Source organism: Gekko japonicus, unplaced genomic scaffold (genome assembly GCF_001447785.1).
Source record: "Gekko japonicus isolate JY-2015 unplaced genomic scaffold, Gekko_japonicus_V1.1 scaffold964, whole genome shotgun sequence".
Classification (NCBI taxonomy): Eukaryota; Metazoa; Chordata; class Lepidosauria; order Squamata; family Gekkonidae; genus Gekko; species Gekko japonicus.
In genome coordinates this window covers 115,923-140,997 of record NW_015164214.1, presented here as the reverse complement: position 1 = coordinate 140,997, position 25,075 = coordinate 115,923, and the positions used below count along the sequence as shown (strand labels likewise).

Genomic DNA, 25,075 nt, shown 5'->3' with positions numbered 1-25,075 from the left:
CCCTCCCACTGTTGACCCCCCCAACCACCAAGATGACAGAGCATCACTTGCCCCAGAGTCCCTATCTATACCTTGTGGCTAATAGCCACTGATGGACCTCTGCTCCATATTCTTCTTCTTCCTTATCAAAACAAAATTCATTCCTCTGCAGCAGCGGAAAAAAGTAATTGGACTGAACCCAATTTATTCTGGCCAGGAAAAAAGGCCCTTTTCCTAACAAACATATAAGGGCAAGTCACATAGAAATGAAAAGCTTAAAATATACTGTTGCCAGCCTCCAGGTTGGGCCTGGAGATCTCCTGTATTTATAGCTGATCTCCAGGCTACATGGATCAGTCCCCCTGGATAAAATGGCTGCTTCGGTGGGAAATCCCCCTCCCCGAATCCCAGCCTCTCCACGGTCCACCTCACAAATCTCTACAAATTTACCATTCTGGAGCTGGCAACCCTATGAAAATCCTAGAAATTACAAACTACAGTAGTGTGTTCTATGTTCCTTTTAAAAGTGCCTTTTGTTTTTGAAAGAAAGGAGGTGCTGGTGTTCATATATAAATTTGCACTGATTTTCACCATTTCTCCCCTCAGGATTTGGGAAAGGCCCTCCCCAATTGCACACTTTTTAATATCAAGTTTTCTTCTTCCTCTAGACAAATCATTGATTGCACAGCCCATATTTGTTTTCAAGAAGAAAGACCGACCTTGCAAGGTATTGCACTGAAACTTCATTCTGCTGCTCCAAACATAGAGAAATTTAAAAATTAGGGTTATAGTGCGTTTCACCAAGAACTTCTGAAATTGCTGGAAGCGTTCTTCAGTTTAAGTTTGGAAGGACTATTCCCCAACTAATATCGGCAGTATAAAAATAGGAATTATATGGGAGGGGGTTTCCACTGACCTGAAGAATTAGGAGGTTTGATTATACTTGCAGAGGAGGGACATCTCAGCTTGTGTTCTGCTTTGAAGCTGGAGGTGGTTTGAAATATGGGTACTCTCCATTGTAGTCCCAGACCTTATGGGTGATATTCAGCAACAGAGAACCCCTAGAAACAATTGCCACCTGGAAACTTTTGGGCATCTATTAACTATTGCTTCTTTTTGTCCAGAGGCCTGCAGAAGACTATGAATGCAAAACTGAAAATGGTAATCATTTTTTTAACCCATATTTGTTCCATAATCATGGGGCTGTCACTGAAAAGGCCCTCTTTCATGTGCCCGCCAGATGAGCTTCTTTGATTGGCGGGACTGTCAAGAGGGCATACATCCAAGTAAATTCATAATAGATAAAACCTATGATTACTATCTCATAATATTAACTAATAAGGCAAGAGACACGTTTCTTGTTTTTCCAAGGAGAATTGCCAGTGTCATTAAATATGTTCCATTTTTGTATGACACTACTTGTCAGGAAGGTAGCTCAGCTTCCCAGTCTGTTTCCTTTCTACACCAACACAAGACTCTCCACAGAGAAGCAGTTCCCCTCTGCCCAGAACTCTCCAATGGACAAATCAATACAAGTTTCTTAAGTATGCAAGACAGGCCATGGCATGAGGCTGTAACCACATCTAGTCTCTTACACCCCACAGGTTACAGTAATTTCCATCAGTCACCAAAACAATGATCTAAAGCTTTGTTCAAGCTGGATGTCCTAGGACAACCTCTTTTTTTTTGGGGGGGGGGAATCCCTTGATTAGCCCTGACAATCATAAGACAGGTAAAAAGCAAACATAAGTTAGCAGAGCTTGGTGTATTTCTAGTTTACAGTTGGAACTGTTTTGTTTGCCGTCATTTGTATGTATTGCTGACATGAATACATTGTGATGTATAATGACATGCTATGATTTCCCTCCCCCCTTACAGTTTTCATGGATTGTTCCCGAAAAAGGGCAAGAGCTTCCTCATTTTCTTTTCAAACATCCTACTCCCCATCTTACGAAGGTATGACTTAATATTTTTATTCCGTTGTGCTGCTGTATGTCAGGATAAACTTCATCCTGACCCAGTAAGGCTAAGAGCTGAATTATACATTATGGTGGCTATGGGCCCCCATGCTATTTCAGCTCTTGATAGGTACAGGTGGGGGGACCAGAATGCTTGGTACCTCCAAAGTGAGGGCTCTAGCAGCAATTTTTAAAATGGTGTCAGTGGCCATCGGTTGGACCTGTGGCTGCCATTATGTGTAGTCTGGCTCTTAGAAAAGCTGGCATTCGCTGAACTCAGTAGGAATTAAAGACTGAACTATTTGTTTTTATTTTGATTAAGTTTAAATGTTTTTAATATAATGTAAGCCACTCTAGCAACCAGTTCTTGGTGAGATGTAAGGTTAAAATGTTTTAAAACAAACATATTCTTATTCATGACAAAGAATTTAAGCACAGCCCAGGTGGATGGTGAGTTTCTATGTGGTAGTAATTTGGCCACCAAATGAGAAGGGAGCACTCACTGGACAAGACCCGGATACTGGGAAAGACTGAAGGCCAAAGAAGAAGGGGACAGCAAAGGATGAGATGGTTAGATAGTGTTATCGAGGCAACGAACATGAAATTAAGCAAACTCCGGAGCTCGACGGAAAACAGGAGGGCCTGGCGTGATGTGGTCCATGGGGTCGCAAAGAGTCGGACTCGACTGTGCAACTGAAAAACAAAAGTAATTGCAGAATAACAAACAAATGCCTTAATATTTAGTTAACATCTGGGGGTGTTTTGCTGTAGAACAAAGATACTGGTATCATTATATTTGTATCCTGGTATAATTACATTTGCCCTGACCTGGATGACCCAGGCTAACTGTATCTCATCAGATCTCAGAAGCTAAGCAGGATCAGCCCTGGTTAGTATTTGGATAGGAGACCACCAAGGAATACCAGGGTCACTATGCAGAGGCAGACAATGGCAAACCACCTCTGGACATCTCTTACCTTGAAAACCCTATGGGACTGCCATAAATTGGCTGAGACTTGACGTCACTTTCCACCCCCACATAATTATATTAATTAAATCTTTAAAAATGTAAGGTGCTCTTGGGAAAAGAAATTGCAGCTTGCTTTCTTCATTTTCAGAAACAGCACTCTCCCAAAAACGAATGAGATCATCTTCATTTACCATCCTGCCAACATTCCCACCATCTTCACCAGGTAAATTAGAAATTGAGTAAATACTGAATATTTAAATCAACAGAGGCAATGCATAGCTGAAGCTTTAGGTAAATAAAGTCAGCTGACACATAACATCCCATTAAGCTCCCATTAAAGGACAGGGCATTTTTCTTCAAGCCTGCTGACAGCTCTTTCGACAAGTTGGCAGAAGGGACTCAGTTGAAAATCATTTGCTTTGCATGTAGAAGATCTTAGGTTCTATCCTCAGCATGTCCAGTTACAATCAAGTAAGGAGGCAATGTGAAGACATTGTCCCAGGACACTAGGGTATTGCTGCCAGTCAAGATTGGACAATGCTGACCTTTAGGGATGTGCATTTGAATATATCTGGTCAGAATACCTTACCATTTTTTATTGTATATCTGGGTATCAAGACAGTATTTGGGATTTTTCAGGATACTGATATATGAGAATATTTGGGGCAGCTCTGTTCTGTTTTTCTTACGCTTTTCTTTGAGTTCACGGGATGCCTGGGCAACAGGAGGGAGGGGGGTGGGAGCCCTCCTACACAACGGGAACAGACCTTAGAGGGAACATTAACTGTCTTCCCCATCGTGATGCTTGTCTGATCCCTCCATGGCTGTCTGAGCATGGGCAAATAGGATAAAAGGTATGCAGCTGGTCTCCATGTCATGGCCAGATCTTTTGGAGTGCTGCTGCAGCTGCTCTGCTATCTGCCTTGGAGTGCTGGTTGTCCTTCTTTCTCTGTGCCTGCCTGCTGGACATCTTCAGGACTGTTTCTCTAAATCGCTCATTCAATTTATTTGTTTATTTATTCTGATTCATATTCTGCTCTAAAATATTATTTCAAGTTTTTTGTATATTTAGTTTTCCTGGGTGGGTTGGGGGGAGCTCCTCCCTTTCTGGTTCTTTTAAAATAGTTTTCCTTGGTTGTTTTTGTGTGTGTGCTGTTTTTGAGCTGTTCTTTGGGTTTGTTTTAGAACTGCTTTGTATTTTCTCTGTTTCCGAAAAGGTTTTTAATTTTTAAATTGTTTGTGCTTGAGGTTCCATGTTTTTATGGATTTAAAAACTTAGCCTTCTTGCTTTCTTCTGGTTCCAGTTTTACTACAGTTTTTCTATAGTTGTTTTAAAGAACTTTATGTTTTTTGGGTGGAGTGCTTTTGTGGAGTTTGGGGGTGTTCCTATTGGTTTTTAAAATTTTATTTTGTTGCAGCAGGTTCTGAAGAAAATGTCTGTTAAGTTTCAACAGTTAACTGTAGTTCAAGGACCTAGGTATTTTTTGAAAATCACAAGGTTAGTTTAGCTTAGATTCTCTAGTTTGACATTGATTCTGTGGGATTCTCTTATTTGACATTGGCTCTGTTGGGCTTACTGGTTCTGTTTGCTTGTGGAGGATTTTGCCCATTTGTTGCTCTTGTGTGTTTGGCTATTGCCTTAAAAAAACAACCATAAGAAACAATGCAGAGAAGTAGGATGGCTGGGGGGCCCTTATTCGGGAGCCTATAGAATTGGACACATTGGTCCAATTTGCTTGAAATCTGGGAGGACTTTAGTGGACAGGCAGTACTAGATAACTTACTATTTTGGTGTTATTTAGTTGAAAACCAGCCACTCCAGTCTCTCCCCCCCACCCAGTCGCCTCAATTTTACCATAGGGAATAATGGAACATGAATAATTCCAGAATTCTGGACTTGTCTCTCTGGAATGTATGGGCCAGGAAAGGAAATTTTTGCTGGTATTCTGAAACCTCAAAGGGCATCACACATTAAGCTTAAATCAACTTTAAAAAAATGTGTTTGTAAGGAGAATGTAAAACCTATGCAGGTGAGAAAGTACATCCTCCATGAACTTGTCTAATCCCTTTTTAATGCCAACTAAACTAGTGGCTGTCACTAAATCCACTGGCAGTGAAACTACTGAATTAGAATGTGTCAATGGGCTTTATTGTATTAACAGGAAGCTTAGCAAATCTGACATCTTTCTTAGCCTGTATGGGTATAAAATGGCTTGAATAATATTTTTTTCTGAACAATATTTGAATGGTCATTGTGGGTATCTTTTATCAAAATCCCACAAGACATACCAAGGCATCTGCTTGACCACTGTGGGAAACACAATTCTGGTCTAGATGGACTTTAGTGTGTTCCAGTAGGGCTCTTCTGATATCATAGGATGCCAGTTATTTTTCATATTCTTGATCCAGACTTAAATCAGCAGTTGTCTCTAAGTGTGATTTAAAAATAGACTCAATTATTCTGCAGGATCTAAGAGGTGCTTCAGTGCCCTGCATGGGGATATCCGATGAGCAAAATGTACTCTCAAAAAGGAACCTACCCTTCGCAAATGTCCTCTAATGTCCTTAAGAGCCGTTACAGAAATTATGCCATGAAAACTGAGGCACTGCACTTGTGGAACTGATCTGGTGAAAGATATTTTTGCCCTATTCACAGCAAGGCCAAAAATAAATCCCCCCTCCCCTTCGACTCTACTTCCTTTTGACTTTTGGTCAAGCTAGCAGAAAACTGATTCTTTACTAGAGAACAAAGACATGTCTTGTTGGAGGAAAAGTAGCATAATTTTCTTTGGCAGCAATCAAGACTGGTTTAGAGATGGCTTTTTTACTTGTTTTGTAGATGGTTCTGTAAGTTTTTTTAAAATACTTGTGGGCCTATATACTTGCTTGTGTGTTGTGCTGAAATAATATTTAGAAACTGTTTGAGTTAAATCTGTTCCAAGATCATGCTATGTCAGTTTAAGATGTTAAATTCATCTTCCCCCTTAGAGACCTGAAAGCAATTTGAAAGAGGAAATGCTCCATGGGGTGTCCACGCTTTCCCCACATTCACTTCTGTTAACAAATCTTTGTATTAGTTTTTTTTAAAGGAAAAAGTTTGTTGAACAGAAATGATACTTGAAAACATATAGAGATGATACTAGTATAAAATAAATTGTGTGTGTGTATATACATGCACGCAAACTGTGGAATGCAATTATCTTTCTTGAAGCAAAAACAAATGAGGTGAGCGGAGATCTGTGATTGGATCTTTCCAGTGTGTTAGATTCAGTGATTTATGAAAGGAAATGCAAACTCATTTAGCCTATAGTTGCTAACCTCCAGGTGGTAAAACTGAAGGGGGACTCTCAGCATATGAGGCTGTGCCAAGAAAGAAAAGTCAAGAACAAACTGTCAAAACTGTAAACAAACTGATATGCATTAAAAATATTATTATTATATTAATCTCAATGTCTTCAGTATTATTCTAAGCCAACTTTACTATGTAAACTATGTTTGAAGTATTCACTTAAACTCTTCCAAAAGCTGGTGGTGACAGCTTCCGTATTAATGTGTTTGCAGGCATTAAGAAATCAGGATTTAAAGAAATAGTATACAGAACAATAAACTTAAATGCAGCATTCTGTACAACATCAAATCCTTTCCATGTACAAAATAAATGCAAATACAAAGGACCTTCTCCACAAGTTGTAAATTATCCAAGCGCTATGTCATATGCATCACTTAGCTTCAGTGATGGAAACGGAGATAAGCTTGTTTGCTACATGTAGACAGATTGAAAGATGGGTTCCTTTAGAAATTTCCTCTTTGACTTGAAGAAGCTACTTGAAACACGATTTTACCTGGGAAGTGTGTATCGTTTCATTTGAAAATATTTGTACTGAGGAGCTTTGTTCTTCGTTGGAGTCTTTGGTCCTATTCATTTTGTTAATGGAGCCATTTAACCCTCTGGTTTTGCTCCCCACCACTTTGAAGCGGTGGGGGAATAGAACGAGAGGGTTTATTCCCTGCTGCTTTCATGGGGAGCAGAAAGCAGGCATTTAAACTTTAAATGGCTCATAAACATATACGAACCAGTTCGGTTCATGAACCGGCATATCAGTTTATGTAGGTTCATGGTTTGGTTCAAGGTTCAGCTATGAACCGAACCACAAAATGCAGTAGGTGCCCATCCTTATTGAGCTCCCTCCCTTCTCCAAGCTCCACCCTCCCTAAATTCCACTCCCAAATCTGCAGGAATTTCCCAATGCAGAGTTGGCAACCAATGCTCCCTCTAAGCTGTGGAGTCTTGTGAGAAAAAATTCTACTTTGTGAGCTACTGGCATTAAAGTTGTGAGGAAGCGATTTGGCTTTTGCATAAATTAGTTTGCTCTGGAGCCAGAGGCTAAAAAAACTGTGGGCTAGCTCACACTAACTCAGAGGGAACACTGTTGGCAACCCTACTTAGGACCGTTCCACTTGCAGAAACAATAGGCTTATGTATGCCCTCTGTAGACGTTCTGTTCCATTCATACAGTGGAACAGTCTGTCCTCTCCCTCCTATATTTCGTCTCACAGGCTGGAGCCCCTGCTTCTTATTACTGTTTGTTAGCTAGAATTATCGATTGCATGAGCTCCCTTGTCCTAAAACCAGTTGTTCCCATCCCTGAATGGATGTTGTTTTGAACATACCCATCACTGCTGTGTGAACACAATATCATGAACCTTAGTGAGTACCCTATTCCTGATTTGCAAGCAAAGGGGAGCATGTCATTATATCAGAAATGGTCCTGTTACGTCTTTGGGTCTCCAGCACTGTATAATCTGGGTCTCCAGGTCATACCTTTTATTCAATAATCCTGTGTTTAGGAGATATCAATTCTGGCCATTACAATGTAATGAGGTTGCTGGGATCGATGGTTTTGTCACCGAGCTAAGATGAAATGCCCAGCATTGCATTGCCCTGTTCACACAAGACAGCAACCGTGTGTAATGTGCTCCCAATATGTGCAGCTGGCAAGCTCCCAGTTCTTCAGTGGGTGGGCTATACTGTACTGTAATACCTGTTAATCCCATTCTTCAAGTAATTACTTGCACAAAACCTTGCCTGAGCAGAAATGCAAGTTGGGGGACAATATGTTTAAGTTTGCGTAAGCTGCCAGCACCGACTTTATAGTACATTTCCGTTTGTGCGATGGCTCTAGCATGCGCAGAAATCTTCCACTGGACCCATCCCACTGTCTTTAAAAACAAAAGTTTGTTAGGCTTTAAGGTACAGCTGTTTTAATTTTGCTGCTGCAAACCTAATATGGCTAAATGATTTTTAAAAACCCCACTTTGCTAAGAGAAATTTCAGATTTACACCTTAGGATGTTAAGTATATGATGAATTATAAAATTGATTTTACTGAATACGTTTGGATAAACATTTGTTTTTTGTAGTAAAGAAGAACAACATATTCATGACATCAACATTGTTGCATAAGGGCCCTGAAGTGAACGCCACAGAAAAAGGTAAGCATATTTGTCACAAGACAGCAGAAAATACAGATACGCGCACACACAATGGAAAGTGAAGAAAATTTACAAAGAAGGGGAAACAAAAAAAGATTGAGAAGTTCTTACCAAGCTATTCCAGTCATGCGCTCTTTCTGTGATAGATGTCCATAGAACAAAGTTAGAGTCCAGTGGCACCTTTAAGACCAACAAAGTTTTATTCAAGGTGTGAGTGGGGAGGGCGGGCTATAAATTGAATTTATAAATAAATAAATAAATAAATATAAATATTCGTGTGCACACACACTTCATCAGACGCCCTGAGCCTGCCTCGGCGGGGAGGGTGGGATATAAATCAAATAAATAAATAAATGGAATTACATATAGTTGTATACATAGGGGTGTCTTGTTAAATTAGCATGCAAAATAGTGAAGATATTTTTTTTAGCAGATTATAGAGTTATAATAGCAGGAAGAAGATGATTCCTGCAAACTCAGACTCTATTCACTCTACACTGGCTGCTTCTACACCATGACCATTCTCTGTAAAAAATCATTTTATCTCTTAGCATGGCTATGCCCTTTTGTTATACAGAAGCCGAATATATCATCTTTTCATTCTAGGTTGGTATAAGAGTATTCACAGTACAGACGGAACAAAATTATTCCAAAACATTGTCCTCAGAATTCTTCTCTATGAATTTCTGAGCTGAATACTGTCAGAATATTTTGTTTTGCATTATCATTTGATATCCAGAGACATGTTCCATTAGAGTCCAATACTTTATATTGTCTGACTGCTTGCATTCAGTAGAAGACAAAATCTGGAGGGAGGGGGGAATCTGATATAATGGTCAAAGTTTGACAATATTTGATAGGCACCTTGTAGTAATAGTTATTTACCAACAGATGTGAAGTAGCAATCAATATCTGATAATATTGCCAGCTTACCTGTGAGAGCTATTGTGGTGTAGTGGTTAAGAGTGTCAGACTAATATCTTGTGCCATGGAAGCTTGCTGGATGACCCTGGGCAGTCACAGTCTCTCAACCTGACCTACCTCACTGGGTTGTAGTGAGGATAAAATGGAGGAGAGGAAAATGGTGTAAGCCACTTTAGGTCCTCACTGGGGAGAAAGGTGGGGTATAAATGAATTAAATAAATAAACATAAATAACAGTAGCCAGTATTTAATGAGATTTGAAAGGATGTGCAGTAGCAACCAGTTTTTCATTCATGAAATGTTGGTTGTAAAATGTTAAGGCCAAAATTTCCAACATTTTGCATTCCCCCCCACCTCTACTGCACAGCATGTAAATTTGGAAGGCCCTAAGATGACTTAACAGCACTATTCCAGGTGTAAAAAATCCAGAAATCTTGTTGCCATCCATACCATCAGGGGTCATTTGGGGGGGGACGCGGGGGGACGTCATCCCCCCGGGTGATGTGCGGGAGGGCGGGGCCTGGAGCTCCCTGCTGGTGCCCACTGGAGGTCGCCGCCGGCTGTGGGGAGGACACACTTCCGGTGATGTCAGGGGGTGTGGCATATGCTAATGAGTTATGCTAATGAGTCCCCCTAGCTCTTTTTCTACGAAATGACCCCTGCATACCATGATGAAAGGCTAGTTTTAGCTTGTTCCATAAAAACAAGAATGGTGTTATGAAACACTTGTAAAAGAAGAATGTACAATAGGTAGTAAATGAAATCACCTCCATGTCTGTTTTTCAAGGTCTTTCATCACCAACTGTACAACGGGTTGTTTTAAGGCCCGCCGTTTTACAGCCTCCACAAACTCCTTTGTGTAGAGAAGTTATGAATATAGGTGCTGAAAATGTTCTGGAGGATGAACATAAAGCAATCTCTGAGGTAAATGCAGTGTAAATATGAACTATGAGGTAAATGCAGTGTAAATATGAACTATGAGTTGCTGGTTTTGCACATCACAAATGAGAATATTTTATGGAATGGGATTTCATACCCTTGCTTTCTCAATGAGTTATTGGTTTCTTGGATATCTATGAATGATAAAAAGAACATGTTGCTCTCGTAACACTTATGGGACAATTTTTAACATACATATTACTACAGCATAAATTAGCTGCATTTGCTGAAAATGTGCCTTCCATACAATTATAAAAGATCTCTTCCCTCCTCTGGTCAGCCTGTTGGGAACATATTTAATTATGTTAGGAATGACTTGGATAGTAAAGATGTACATTTTTAAGTCATTTGCTTATTGTGGAATCCTTGGCATATTTTCCTGAAAAGACGTTCTGTTGATCAGTTGTTCATACTTCTAAATAAATATTTCTGAGGGCTTGATTAGACAAAATATTGGAAAATCATGACTGGATCTCTCATAACTTTAAAGTGTTAACCCCTAAACTGGATTGGCGCCATGGCTTTCCCCTTGCTTTTTTCATGATATATATCACCCTTCCCCCTGTTGTGTGTGCGCCACTAGGGAAATGGACACATTTCTCTTTGGGCCTCCAGGTGGGGCCAGGAGATCTCCTGGAATTACAGCTAATCTCCAGACAACAGATGAGTTCCCCTGGAGAATATGGCTGCTTTGGAGGGTGGACTCCATGGCATTATACCCTACTGAGATACCTCCCGTCCGCAAACCCCACCCTCTACCCCCAAATCTCCAGAAATTTCCCAACCCAGAGTTGGCAACCCTAGTTTCAAAGCATATAGTAATTCAGGAGAGGACACCAATTTACATCAGGAAAATGATACAAGAACCAGGGGTTAGCCTTTCCTTCTTTACCTTTCCTAGGGTTGCCCACTCCAGATTGGGAAATTCCTCTAAATTTGAGGCCGAGCCTGGGGGCGGAGTTGGAAAGGGGGCTCACTCTAGGACTTAGGTTTCTTCTAGAATCTATGATATAACACAGAGTCCACCCTTCAAAGTTACCCTTTCCTCCAGGGGAATTGATTTCTCTCCTCCAGAGATTTTGGGACAACTTCAGACCCCACCTGGAGGCTGGTAACTGAAACTGCAGCCCAAACAATTTTGGAACAGGGCTATAGGTGCTATTTATAGGAGTTTAAAGAGCTGGGAGGAAATGAGAAAAGGAAAACAACAGTAATAAAATACTGCGGAACTACACAAAAATTGTGCAAATATTGCAGTTGTCATAATTTTTTGTGTTGCAAGCCATGTACTGTATAATTCATGTTGTGTTTCATAGATTCTTGTATTGTATCTTGTTTTAATATGTATGCAATAAATAAATATTTTTTTAAAAAAGAGCTGGGACACTACAAACCTTTAATGGTTTGTCTAGTTTGACCTAGAGAGAATGACTTTGAGGGAGTGGGTGGCCATTTTATGTAGTCTGTGCCTGACATGCAGAAATGAAGCAGGAGACATTTTTCTCACCTTATTTAGCTGCCAGGGAATGCTTCGACCGCTGTATTTCTATGTCTTAGGCTACTGTTAAAGGTACAGTATCAGCAGGGCCAGCAATTTAACAGGCATCTTTAAATGTTAGCTGAGGAGTTCTTACTACTTCTAGGGTTGTCATCTTTTCTTCTGTGCCTTTAATCTTTGCACCACTAGAAGAAATGCAACAGGTAAAGCCTTTTCCTTCAGCATGTGGGTACATTAATAGGGAAAGCTTCACTGTTTGAATTTCTGTTGGAGATGCAACTATTATAGGAAGAAAAGCTCTGCCTGAAAAAGAGCATTTTCCCTAGGCTTTCTTCTCCTTGAGAAAATAGTTCCATTAAAATAAGAGGCCTGCTTGTGTAGGTATGTTTTGATGATGTTGCAGACAACTGTGGTTTACTTTTCTATAGCATTCTGTTCGGTCAGAATACCGCAGTTTTGAAATAACCGTGATTTACATTTCTAGCAATTATGTGGGTTTTGGGGTTTTTTAAGAGATAGAGAAATAAATCCTGTTGATCTGATTAATTGTTCTTAGGTATCTGAAGAGACTTGCTCCCTCAGAAACTGCTCAGAAAACGCATTTTTCTCTCTACAGCTTTCAGGCCCTGAAACAACAGAGTAAGTTAACTGGAAACCCATTATCTTTGTTTGTCTCTGAAAGAAATAAAAGTTGGATCAGTGTTCTAAAACAGGGACCCCCAGCCTTTTTGACCCTATGGGCACCTTTGGAATTCTGACAGAGGGTGGTAGGCGCAACCAACCATGGCCGCTGAGGGAGGCGGAGCCAATCACAAAATGATTTCATATACACACAGAGAGGAAGTCCAATTGCAGGGGACAAGAGGAGTGATTTTTAAAAATACATTAGGACAGAGAAGGAAGAGAATAAAAGCAAGACTTTGGTGCCAGCCATTACTTTAATCTGCTCAGCCAATCAGATTCCCAGTGGTTGATCAGAAGCCCTGCTGGGCAAGAGACTCACCTGTCCATGCCCACTTTCTAAAAACCTTGGCAGGCACCAGGAAATGTTTCCAGTGGGCACCATGGTGCCTACTGACACCATGTTGGTGACCACTGTTCACTTCTAGAATCTCCTCCTTTGAATGTCTTTATCTGGGGTTGCCAGTTGACTATATGGGGGGATTTTTACAAGGAAGATCAGGCTTATAACAAGTGTCAGAGGCTTACTCTTGAATATACTGAAGTTTACATTGTAATAACACTTCAGCATCACCTTGTACCACCACTGTGGTTATTTCTTATTTATTTATATATTTGTACCCTACTTTTTCCATCATTGGGTACCCACAGGGGCTTAAAAGTTCTCTTGGGGTTCAAAAGAGGGAGAGTGGTTATGACTACTGCACTTGTATTCATGGAAACCATCCATCTCCACCTGTATATTTCTATTACTTATTTTTCAAAATCTTAAATGGGTTCACTTTTTCCCCTTATTGTTTTATTTTAGCAACCTGCTAGCTGAAAGCAAAATGCCTGCAAATGAAAAACATCTTAACTTTGTGTTTGGAGAAAATATAGTGGAAAGAGTTTTGGTAAATACGTTTTTTTATCTCATTTTGGAACAAAAAACCCCACATTAATTTATAACCTCTACGAAGCAATACAAATTGCCCTAATTTTGCAAACACGTTTTTCAACAAGCCTGATTTTTTTAAACAATATAATTCTATAATTTTAGCTACTGTGCTGGAAGTTGTGATATACTTACTTGTAAGGATGTTAAATGGTTAATTCAAAAGTGGCTGCTTTTCTGAGTCCTAATTGTACGCAACTCCAGTTTTTATAAAATACTATCTGAACCAAATTTGGCTTAAAAGTGCAATTGTAGGTAAAATTGCCAACCTTCGGCTAGAACATTGTTTCTGATTTGGGTAATCTTAGTCCTATTACACTGTTTATTAGATCATGTCCCATTCTATTTACTGCATCTATTTATATCATATAATCTGCCTTGAGTCTCAGTGAAAAAGGAGCACTATAAATAACATAAATAAATAAATTTCAACAGCCACTGATCTGCAGCAATTAGCAGGTGATAATATCATTCATCTGGTGTAAAAACTATGAGAATAACTGTTATCAGGGGCTCTGCGCAGAGACACTCTGATGTCAAGTTCTGATTTTGTCACAGTTATTTACCATCCTGTACATTTCAAAAAAAAAACTCCTATGATTTTAACTTTCAGTCCCTGTTTCAAAAAGGACTGTTCTTCATGGCTTGCATTTTCATGCATTGAATTGTATGCCATATAGGGGTGCCAGTTTTCAAACCAGTCCCTTTAAGCTGTCCCTTAATATCAGTTTGATCTTCCAGCAATGATCAGCCATTGTTACTTAACTTTGTGCCTTGAAAAGATTCAACTGCCTATGTCCACCCTTATTTAAAGGACGGGATGTTCTCTCTCTCCCCCGCCCTGTTCAGTTTGCAACCTTAATGCCACAGCATGACAAAAATACATTTTACAATTTGATTAAAATGACACCAAATTCTGTTTCCATAAGGCATAATTCAATGGGACTTTCTCCTGTGCATAACCTCCGTCATGTCAATATACAGAAGAACTTCCCACCGGACTGTGCTGGTATATTGTGTTTACAGGATAGTTACAAGAGCTGCGTGTTAACCTGATCAATTAAAATAAGAAAACCAAAGTATATCACCCATCTTTCATCCCCATTGGGTATCCTGCAGTGCAACTTATTCTTGTTTTCTTTTAATTGTACATGTTTGACATGCTTCAGCGTCTCTCTTTCCATTTCTTCAGTTGTAATGTCTTTCTGCAATTTTCTTAGAGGCCTGAGCAACTTCCGGAACTTCATTCTGCAAGTGAGTCACAGAACAGTGAAGAAGAAGCCTCATTCGCAACAGATTTTACTACCAGTTCTCCATGGACAAGTAGGTGTTCCAGTTTAGCAAAAAGTATAGATTTCACTGCCCAGACCTGGATGGCCCAGGCTAGTGAGATCTTGAAGGATCGGCCCTGGCCAGTATTTGGAGACCTCCAAGGAATACCAGGGTTGCAACGCAGAAGCAGGCAATGGCAGACCAGCTCTGAAGTCTCTTGCCTTGAAAACCCTTCGGGGTTGCCGTACGTCAGCAGCTGTGACTTGACAGCACTTTCCACCACCATACATTTCACTGTCTTACCTATTCGTTTCTTTAGGACAATGTCTTTTATTATAGTATAGTGTGGTTATTGTTTTTAATAGTTTTTCTGTATCTGTTTTTACTGGGCGAACTGCCTTGATCAGCACTCTGGAGAGGCAGCTCGTTAACTTTTCTAAATTAATAAGGTCATTGTCACCAGTATTCAAAATCTGAAAACCAATGCAGTATAGTGATTAAAGTGCCTGTCTAGGACTGGGAAGACTGAGGTTCAGATCCCCAGCAAGGCATGAAGCTCAGCACTGGGTTGGCCATATGAAGGAGGAGGAGGAGGAGGAGATTGGATTTATACCCCGCCCTTCACTCGGAGTCTCAGAGTGGCTTACAAACTCCTTTCCCTTCCCCTCCCCACAACAGACACCCTGTGAGGTAGGTGGGGCTGAGAGAGCTCTCTCGAGAACTGCCCTTGAGAGAACAGCTCTGAAAGAATTTATGACTGACCCAAGGTCACAGAAGAAGCAACAAACTGGGGAAAAGAATATTGCTAATCCATTACAGGTAAGTTTTTTACAAGTTCAAGTTTCAAGTTGAGTTCAAGTTTCAAGTTTACAGAGCAGCCGGCTTTCGCTTGGTTTCACGTCAAAACTTCATCAGAAGCAGAACAACTGCAAAACAGAGTTAATTAACAAACAATCATATATTTCATACAATTGTACTTAACATGTTAAGCAATATTCTCATGATTGTTCTGGCTAGCAACATTGCAATTTGTATTGTTCTATTATATAGCACTGAGATATCATATTGTTATGGCTAATATGCCTTGCATATAAATTTTGTAAATTTTGATATAGTATCTAAATATATAAGTGACTGTATTTACGTACATATCTAAGTGTTTTAGTGGGTTTTCTACCACTTTCCCCCAGTTTGTTGCTTGTTCTTTGTCTTAGTACTGGGAGGTCTATTTTTCTTGTTTGGGTTATTGATTGACCCAAGGTCACACCAGCAGCTGCATGTGGAGGAATGGGGAATCAAACCTGGTTCTCTCAGAGTAGAGTCCGCGCACTTAACCACTGCACCAAACTGGCTCAGCCTAACTTAGCTCACAGGGTTCTTGTAAGGATAAAAGGGAGGAGGGGAGAATCTAGTTTGATGTCTGGAACGCATAAAAATATGGTAAACAGTTAATCTTTGGCTGAAAAGCTCCATTGAAGTCCCCCAAACCTCATTAATTTTTCAATATCTATCGTATTTCAGGACCACGTTGGGTATTATATATGTGCCTGAGCTAGCTTTTTATTAAACTTTTCAGTCTACCTCTGGCTGCTGCCACACGGGACGGCTGAAACGCGGCTAAGCAGAGCCGCATCGAACTTGAGACGCCTCGAGCATGCGCAATACGGCCGGGGGCTGGGATGTGGTGGCGCAAGGACGCGCCGCCGGATCCCACGGCCCGGCTTGCGGCGCTGGAAGGGATACAACCACCTAGGTAGGTGGTTCTTTTTTACAGCGCGGTATCGCCGTTTGGGACGGAACAGGGACCGGCAGGCAACGATTCCCAGATGTTGCCGTGGGATCGTGCCCGTTTGCTCCGCCCCCGTTCCATCCCGCTCCCGGCCCAAAAGGCCTCGTATGGACAGGACCTTTGGCTCAGAATTAAGCCAGGGCGATTTTGATATTGCAAGATATTTCTCCTGTAAGAACTTTAATATTTTCTGTTATCCTCCTTTATTTCCCTGCAGCACCAGTTGTTGTGAAGAATACAACACTAGTAGAATCAGCTGCCTCTTACGCTTCTAAGACACCAACACAGCAATATTTATTAGATAAAGTTGAAGTTAGTACTGGAGAAGAAACAGAACACAATGTGTTGCAGGTACGTCTTCCCCTACAAGTCCTGTTAGGAGCATTTCTGCTATATTTACATAGGAAGTGGGGCTGACAACATAGTGGAGGGGGAGGAGAGGAAATAATGACACAAACTAAAATGGTTTGAGTGGTTCCTAGGGTTGCCAGCCCTCCAATGCACTTCTGCAAGGCAGCAGACACACCAGCTATGGTTGCCATATCCTCCCTGTCCAGTGGCAGGGAAGGGTGGGAGGGTGGGTAAGGTAGCCAGCTTCAGGTTCGGCAACTCCTGGAAATTTAGGGATGGAGCCAAGGAAGGACAGGGACCTCACTGGGGTAAAATGTCTTCGAGTCCACCCTCCAAAGTATCCACTTACTCCAGGGGAATCGATCTCTGTAGTCTATAGATGAGCTGTATTACTGGGGGATCCCTAGGTCCCACCTGGAGGCTGGCATCCCTAGCAATACCTCATGAAGTTAAAGAAAGAAAAAGGAGAGGATCGACGATAGCTGGGATTCTCCAGTCTTTTTGCTTCCCTCTTTTGCTCCCTACACAGCTATTCCAACACTTACAGCAACCTCTGTTGGAAAATTTGGTAAAAAGTGTTAGATATTCAGAGTTTGCAATGAATCTTTGTTCACGGGCTAGGAGGCATTTTTTCCTGTGTAAAAATCTTTATTTCTAAAGGGAAGGGTACACGAAAATCTACAAAACAACAAATACTTAAGACTACATCCTTGCTGTTACTTTGCAGCAACAGACAGACAGATAGATAATGGAGATTCTTCTTTCTTCTTGACCCCTAGAAGGAAATCACCTGAATCATCATCATTAGTAAATAGGCTCTAGTTTCCCGGGCTTTCTCTCCATTGCCTCTGTGCCAGGTTCCCTTCCAGGTCAGGCTAAACAATAGCACACAAGGTAAACACATTAACCCTATAATGACTGAATTTAGACCTTGCAACACACGTATTTCCAACAGCCTCTACTGATAGAAAGTTCAACTAGATAGTGAGTATAGGCACCAGTCAATGCAGCCAACATTTTTAAATCTTTTTTTTTAATCAACATGCTCTGAAACAAGTAGCTAATCCATCAAACTTAGTTTATAACACAAATTTTCAGTTTCACAAAACTCAAGCAGAAATACACCTGAGACTTTGAACCTTTCTGGATATCTTAAAGCTAATGGCCCAGATCAAACCATGTGGACATGCACACAGCAGAGAGGAGTACAAGCAAAGTCATCTTCAAAAAGCAGAATTTGTGCTGAACAACTGTTTGGGAGTAGGCTATGTAATGGTTAGAGCATGGTACGAAGAGATGGAAAGTTTGGGTTCAAATCCCTCCATGGGCATGAAGCTCATTGGCTTAATTGGCTTGGGTCAATCACTCTCTCTCCACCCAACCTCTTTCCAAGGCTTGCCAGATCATGATGCTCTTTTTCATACGGTGAATCATATGTGAAAAGATTTATCTTTGTGAAGAGGCTCCAGAGTGTGTGGACATTCTGACAATGAAGGTCACATAAAATCAGGGCTATTTTTGGGCAGGAACGCAGGGGAATGGCGTTCCGTCTGGCTTCAGAGTTGGCCATGCCCACTACAGCCAAAACCTCTGTGTGCGTGGCTACAGAAGGAAGGCCTGGAGAGCGACCCTCCCCCCCAGCGACTCCAAGGCAGGCAGGCCAGGGGGGCCCTGGAAGGATCAGGGAGGCATTTAAATGCCGCCCTGTGCCTTCCCCGGCCTGCCTGCCTTGGAGTCGGGCCGGCTCAGCTGCAGGGTGCCCGGGCAAGCCAAGGGTAGGCAGTTTAAACTGCCTTCCTGTTATGTCTTAAGTCAATAAAGCAATGATTTAGCTTAAGCACCATTCCATTAAAACATAGCATTACATGGATTGACAAATAGGCCAATCAGAGAAGCCTTTGACTTTGGCGGGAACCACTCTCAGTCTCATTGGTTCCAAGCTCCGTATTCCGATTGATTGTTATCTGTTTGTTGGGTGTGGTTTTGTCCGTTCAAATCATATATAAGTCAGCCTTGTTCTATGTATATTTTTCTAGTGTTATGTGCTGAATAAAATGAAATCACTTTGTTTAAGAGCTGCCTCGATCTCAGTTCCCTTCAAGGGGGGGCTTGCCCGGGCTCCCCACAGTTGTGGGGCACCCAGGCAACCTAAGGGAAGGTATGGGGTATGGCCTAATATGCTAATCAGATCTGTTGTCAATTGTGTGGCCTAATATGCTAATGAGATTCTGCTATTGGGTGTGGCCTATTATGCTAATGAGTTCCTGCTGGGCTTTTTCTACAAAAAAAGCCCTGCATAAAATGATTCAGCCCTGGAGGACTGGGAAAGGGTTCTCTTGAGCGACAGTTTCTCTCAAGTTTTGTCACTGAATGCACTTGGTATGCATTTGCAATAATTCAATTATCATTTCCTTTTTTTAAAAAAGAAGAATGTGACACAGCTTTTTTAAAAAACCCGAAAAAATACCATGTAACCATTTCCATTAAATTTTCACACCTTAGATCAACTGCAAACTGTTCTTATTTAATAAAACATCAATGTCCTGGATTGAAAGAGGAAGTGGCTCTTTGAGACTTAATGATACATCCAGCAGCCAGTGTGGGATGCTACAGTCAAGACTGGGTAAGAATTAATTTAATCTTTTTCCCATAGGCTATTGTTAATGCAGATTATATAACTTAAAAAAACCCACCACTCAAACAAAGGGCACATCTAAATATAAAAGCCAGTTTGTCAGTGAGTTCTATGCATGTTCTGCTCATTTCTGTGCTGCGATGGAGCCTAAATAGTAAAGGGAGCACCCTTTACTAATATGCACACAAATACACATGAAGCTGCCTTATACTGAATCAGACCATTGCTACATCAAGGGTGGTATTGTCTACTCAGACTGGCAGCAGCTCTCCAGGGTCTCAGGCAGAGGTCTTTCATATCACCTACTGCCTGGTCCTGGTTGACTGGGAATGCTGGGGATTGAACTGGGGACCTTCTGCATGCCAAGAAGATGCTCTGCCGTTGATCGGGGGAATGACACAGTTCCCAGGACCAGGCCGTAACTCAAGTGGAATTTGAAGAGACATGATGACAGGGGTTGCACAGTCACTCACAGGCACTTATATGTAGCGCGCTCTCTCTCTCTCTCTCATATTATTTGTCCTCAATATTCCAGACTTCTTGACAGTTCCCATGCTCAGTGCTCATCAAGGTGTGTGTTTGAACTTTGCCCTTTGTTTTCAAAATTTACTCCCCAAGTATGAATTCTCTTCTACCTTTTCTGTGGTTGTTCCAGTTTTGCTATACTAGAAGTAGGCAAAGAGCCATCAAGTTTACTGCTAGAAGGAATGAAGAGTTGGAGGCCCAAGTGTAATTGTGGGAGGTGGTGAGAACAGGCCCATAGCCAGGATTTTTTTTAAATTCGGGGGGGGGGGGGTAAATAAGTCGGGGGAACTCTGCACCCCCCCCCAAGGGGTTTTTACCCCCCCCAAGGGAGCACCACAAATAAAATAAAAAATTGGAAGTGGGGGGGGCTGGATGGGAAGTCGGGGGGGCCCTTGGCAGTAAGTTGTGGGGCCGGGTCCTGAGATGCCCCACTGTAGCTACCGGCCTGGGTGGGAACGATTTGGAAATGGCTCACCTGCCAAAATCTTCTCCCTTAAGGCTTCTGTGAACTCTCAAGGGCTTGAGAAAACCAATTGCCCTTCTTCCCCCTTTGCTTCCTTTAACCGGCTCTCAGCAGCTTTCCATATTCCCTGCCTCCTTGTGCCTGTTCAATCAGTGCTAGGCTGGTTGTATGGCTCCCCCCCCCGCTCTCTGCTTAATTTGCAAAGCCATTTTTTTGCATATCCAAGGAACGCCCTCCCCCCCCAGCCTTAACCCTGTTTGTAGGTGGTCTTGTTTTGCAAATAATATGATCATAATGGGGGGCAGACCCTTTGCTATTAGAATGAGTGCTAATGGGAGACGCTGATGAGTTTAGATGGCTTAGGAATATTATTTGCTGTTGGTTTAGCTTCTTCTCTTTTTTTGGCGTCAAGTTGTAGTTGACTTACTCCAAGCCTATGGGGTTTTCCAGGCAGGAGATGTTCAGAGGTGGTTTGCCATTGCCTGCCTCCATGTCATGACCCTGGTATTCCTTGGCGGTCTGCCTTTCAAATGCTGACTAGGACCAACCCTGCTTAGCTTTCTGAGGGCTCATTAGCATAATAGGCCACACCCAACAGCAGAAACTCATTAGGATTGGGTACATTAGGGGTGTGTGGCCTAACATGCAAAGGAGTTCCTGCTGCAAAAAAGCCCTGGGTTTTGACAACAAACAAGGTAAACAGAATAACAAGCAAAAGGTGGGTGTGGCTGGATATCCACACTTCTGGTAACATGGGGGTGTGGCCTAATGTGCCAATGAGCTGTGGTGTCAGGGGTGTGGCCCAATTGGCTAATGAGTTCCTGCTGGGCTTTTTCTACAAAAAGAGCCCTGCAAGAATGTATCCTTAGGAATGGAGCCGTGATTTTGTGGGACTGCATTAAATGAAGATTTCAGCTTCACTGCCTATTTTAATGTTCAATTTCTCTTGGCTGTAGTCATGCGGAATCAAGGAAGTATGAGACTCATCCTGAATGCTAAACTCTGGAGCCAAATGGTTATACAAAGAGCAAACCGGAAGAGTCTGTGCATCACAGCAACAGATCTGGAGGACCATTCCGTCAAGGTGTTTCTAATACAGGTGAGACACAGAAATTAAAAAAGACCTTAAATTTCCCTCTCCAAATTAGGCTGTTTGTTCCAGGATTCATCATAAGTGTCACTAGTCCACATGTAAGAGCCTTGTTTTTTTAAGGTACAGTCTCCTCCAAAACCTGAATGAGCCAAAGTAAGTCAACCAATGAAATGTTTAAGAAAAGATGGCCATTTAACCGTGCTAATTTAAGTATTGTGGATTATATGAGGACTCTGACTTACAATTTGTCAAACTTTTTCTAACTGGTTTGAGCTGTGACCTTCAAGGTGGTTACTAGGGAACACCCAGGAACATTTTCTATTCTTTGGGTAAAACAATCCATTATGAGTGCATGGGAGTGTGCAGCTCCTTCCTACTGGCTAGATGGCCATCTGACAGCAGCAATGCTGATTCTGTGAACTTAGGCAGATCGTGAGAGGAAGGGCAGGAAGGGTTGCATCAGGGCTTAGTTCTTGTGGCCCTTTCTTACACGCTCAGGGAACTGCTGATTGCCACTTTAAGGTCAGGAAGCAAATTTTCTCCAGGCCAGTCTGGCTGGGGTTCCTGGAGGGTTTTTGTCATCTTCTGTGCATGGAACAGAAGTCACTGGGGGTGTGAATTTCCTGCATTATGCAGGGGGTTGGGCTAGATGACCCTGGAGGTCCCTTCCAACTCTATAATTCTATTTAATGCTGATTCTTCCTTGCAAGAGTCCCCCACCTGTGAATAAGTGAATTCCCTTGGCTCAATGCCTTCCTTATTTCTCTGATTATTTGTACATGGGCATTCTGCTCCTCTTGTCTTCTAGGTTTTTTTTTTTTTGCTGTTTTGCCCCAAAATACATGTACTTGACATTTCATGTGAGTTTGGTGGAATGACCACTGCGGTCATGCAACATCCAATAATGATGTGTATTGGCTTATTTGGGGTGGTTGAGATGGAAAGCGTGAAACACTGGTTCAGCAATTGCCCTCCAGGCTACACAACCTACAAGCTATGGTGTATCCTGCCATCTCCTCCCCCCTCCTGTCAGCAAGCTGCCAATGTTTAGTTGTCTTCTTCTTCTTGTTGTGTGCGCTTGATTGCTTTCGCTTTCATATGTAGACCTGTTGATGCGCTTAATTGCTTAGCTGCCGGAACATCTATATCTCTCAAGGCCACAGGTGGTTGCTGCTGCTGAATAGTTGCTTGGGTGATCTCACGGAAAATTGTGGGAAGGAGATAGCTTGTGTTGCCTAGAAGCGTTTGCTCCCAGGCCCGATGGCGCATGCGGGAACTCCCGCAATTGGGCCTCAGTGGTTTGAATGTAGTATAACATGCCATGCTCTTTATTTCCCCCTCATTCCAAACAGTGTTCCTGTCCATGCATCTATAGCTTCAAATAAAGTAAAACCTCCCTGCAAGTGTGTATTTCATTGTTGCTGTGGGTTCTGACACAAAAGTACTGTCAGGTTTAATATGTTGAGCCAATGAGCGGACAGATTAAATCCAGTGGTAAAGAATTTTGTGAGGATTCCTACCTCCCCCAGACCACCACTGCTCTCCTGTTTGCCCAGCCATGGTAATATTGTTTGGGGAACATTAAACAGGTAACCTCACTCAAAGATTCTGATTCTTAAAGAGTTTGACTGGATTAATATGTTGTTCATATATTCACTGCCTGGGAACACTGTATGCACATTGGGGAACTGGTAATGTATGTGATGTTACACATCTGCATCTGTATACACAACTCCAATTTAGCAAATCCATCCTGCTCAAAAAAGGGGGAATGGAAGATCATACACTTTCGGATATACATGCTTATGGATGAATGTATGTGCAACATTTGTTGAAAGTTATATAAAACATACCCCTTACTTGGACGGGCCAGGCTAGCTTGATATCATCAGATCTTGGAAGCTAAGCTGGGTCGACCTTTGTTAGTATTTGGATGGGAGACCAATAAGGAAGTCCACAGTTGCAAAACAGAGGTAGGCAATGGTAAACTACCTCTGTTCATCTCTTGCCCTGAAAACCCTATGGGGTCCCCCCAAAAAAGGGGGGGGACTAAACCAACCAAGCAAAAACCTCCAAGTGAAGTTTAGAAAACTTATTGAGGGCTAAAAGTTAAATACATCAGTAAGTATAGACAAAAGAGTGTTTATTTCAAAGACATACAAAACCCTTGTGGGGCCTAAATAAAGCCTCATAAAATGTTCAAAGTTACAAATGCGCAGAAAAGAACAGTGTATGACCTGACACATTTCAGCTCACAAGAGCCTTCTTCAGAGGTCAAATAGTACAAAGTACAAAATACACCAAGCTACAAAATCCTGTAGCGCATATAAGGCAATAAACAACTAATAATATAGGACTAAAAATGGAATGTTCCAATACGGAATTGAATGACACACCAAAAGATTTTTATTTGGGGCCACAAATATATCTGACCTTGTGTCAGAAGTAGTTGCATATAGTGGAAATAATATCAGTACCAATATGTACCTTCCAGTTTAGGTCCTAAGAATGCAAGTAAGATTGATGTCACATTGTCTCTGATAAGGCAATTATTTGTGTGTGTCTGTGTTGTACAGGCAAGTTCAAAAGACATTGGTTCTCTGGATGCAGCAATCCATCATCGCCTGGTGGCGCTAAGGAGCTTTGCTGAACAGGGATGTGATGCAAGCCAGGTGGAGCCAGAGCTTCCAAACTGTGACAGCGATGAAGAAGAGACTGAGAAAATAACTCACATGAAGGATAATGAATCAGGTGAGCTGAGCTTTCTTTCTGCATGACCAGGCGAAGTCTACCCAAGCCACATGTTCAAAATAATATAAATACTGTAGTACAAAACTAATCAGGACTTCTAATGAGTTACTTAGTCTGTCATTCAGCGATCCTTACAAGGCATTTATAATGCTGTGACGTACTGTTGAACATATTATTATGCGATCCCCATTTCCTTAGGTGGTAAGAAGTTCCAGGTGTAACATTATCCCTAGTGACTCTGTTTTCTCTTGATGACAGCGCACCTGAAACTCAAGATGCCTTTACAGGATTTGCAAATATTTATTTGTTTATTTTGTTTACATTATTCATAGTTCGCCTTTATAGTCCACTTTTCTCTCTGAGACTCAAGGAGGATTGCGCAGTGTTAAATCACATGCAGTCAATACGATGAGACATCTAAGCAATGTTTGGTGTACTGGTTAAGTGCGTGGACTCTAATCTGGGAGAACCGGGTTTGATTCCCCACTCTTCCACTTGCACCTGCTGGATGACCTTGGGCAAGCCATAGTTCTGGCACAGCCATTCTTGAAAAAGAGCAGTTTCTGTCAGAGCTCTCTCAGCCCCGCCTACCTCACAGGGTGTCTGTTGTGGGGAGGGGAAGGGAAAGGAGTTTGTAAGCCGCTCTGAGACTCCTTTGGGTAGTGAAGGGCGGGGTATAAATCCAATCTCCTCCTCCTCCTCCTCCTCCACCTCTTCCTCTTCTTCTTCTTCTTCTTCTTCTTCATAATAGAAGAAATCTGAAACGCATAAATATTAGCTATATGTTCAACATAGTGGAAAATGGTATTATATAAGTGTAAA

At 41.7% G+C, this 25,075-nt stretch overlaps 1 protein-coding gene across 3 annotated transcripts in view; it reads left to right on the top strand.

The window, feature by feature from the left end:
* The window catches only part of RANBP3L (RAN binding protein 3-like), a 57,163-nt gene that overhangs the window by 17,626 nt on the left and 14,462 nt on the right, over nucleotides 1-25,075 (top strand). For 2 of the 3 annotated variants that reach the window (XR_001482419.1, XM_015408477.1), the window contains exons 2-14: nucleotides 648-706; nucleotides 1,104-1,140; nucleotides 1,858-1,935; nucleotides 3,056-3,130; nucleotides 8,328-8,399; nucleotides 10,110-10,246; nucleotides 12,316-12,398; nucleotides 13,249-13,333; nucleotides 14,595-14,697; nucleotides 16,653-16,786; nucleotides 19,289-19,409; nucleotides 21,366-21,508; nucleotides 24,079-24,253. Coding sequence is in view for 2 of the 3 variants with exons in the window: in XM_015408477.1 (XP_015263963.1) it covers nucleotides 648-706; nucleotides 1,104-1,140; nucleotides 1,858-1,935; nucleotides 3,056-3,130; nucleotides 8,328-8,399; nucleotides 10,110-10,246; nucleotides 12,316-12,398; nucleotides 13,249-13,333; nucleotides 14,595-14,697; nucleotides 16,653-16,786; nucleotides 19,289-19,409; nucleotides 21,366-21,508; nucleotides 24,079-24,253 (1,302 nt within the window). In the remaining variant the exon portion in view is untranslated. The remainder of the gene's footprint in view (nucleotides 1-647; nucleotides 707-1,103; nucleotides 1,141-1,857; nucleotides 1,936-3,055; nucleotides 3,131-8,327; nucleotides 8,400-10,109; nucleotides 10,247-12,315; nucleotides 12,399-13,248; nucleotides 13,334-14,594; nucleotides 14,698-16,652; nucleotides 16,787-19,288; nucleotides 19,410-21,365; nucleotides 21,509-24,078; nucleotides 24,254-25,075) is intronic. The other variant, XM_015408478.1, reaches the window with a different exon arrangement.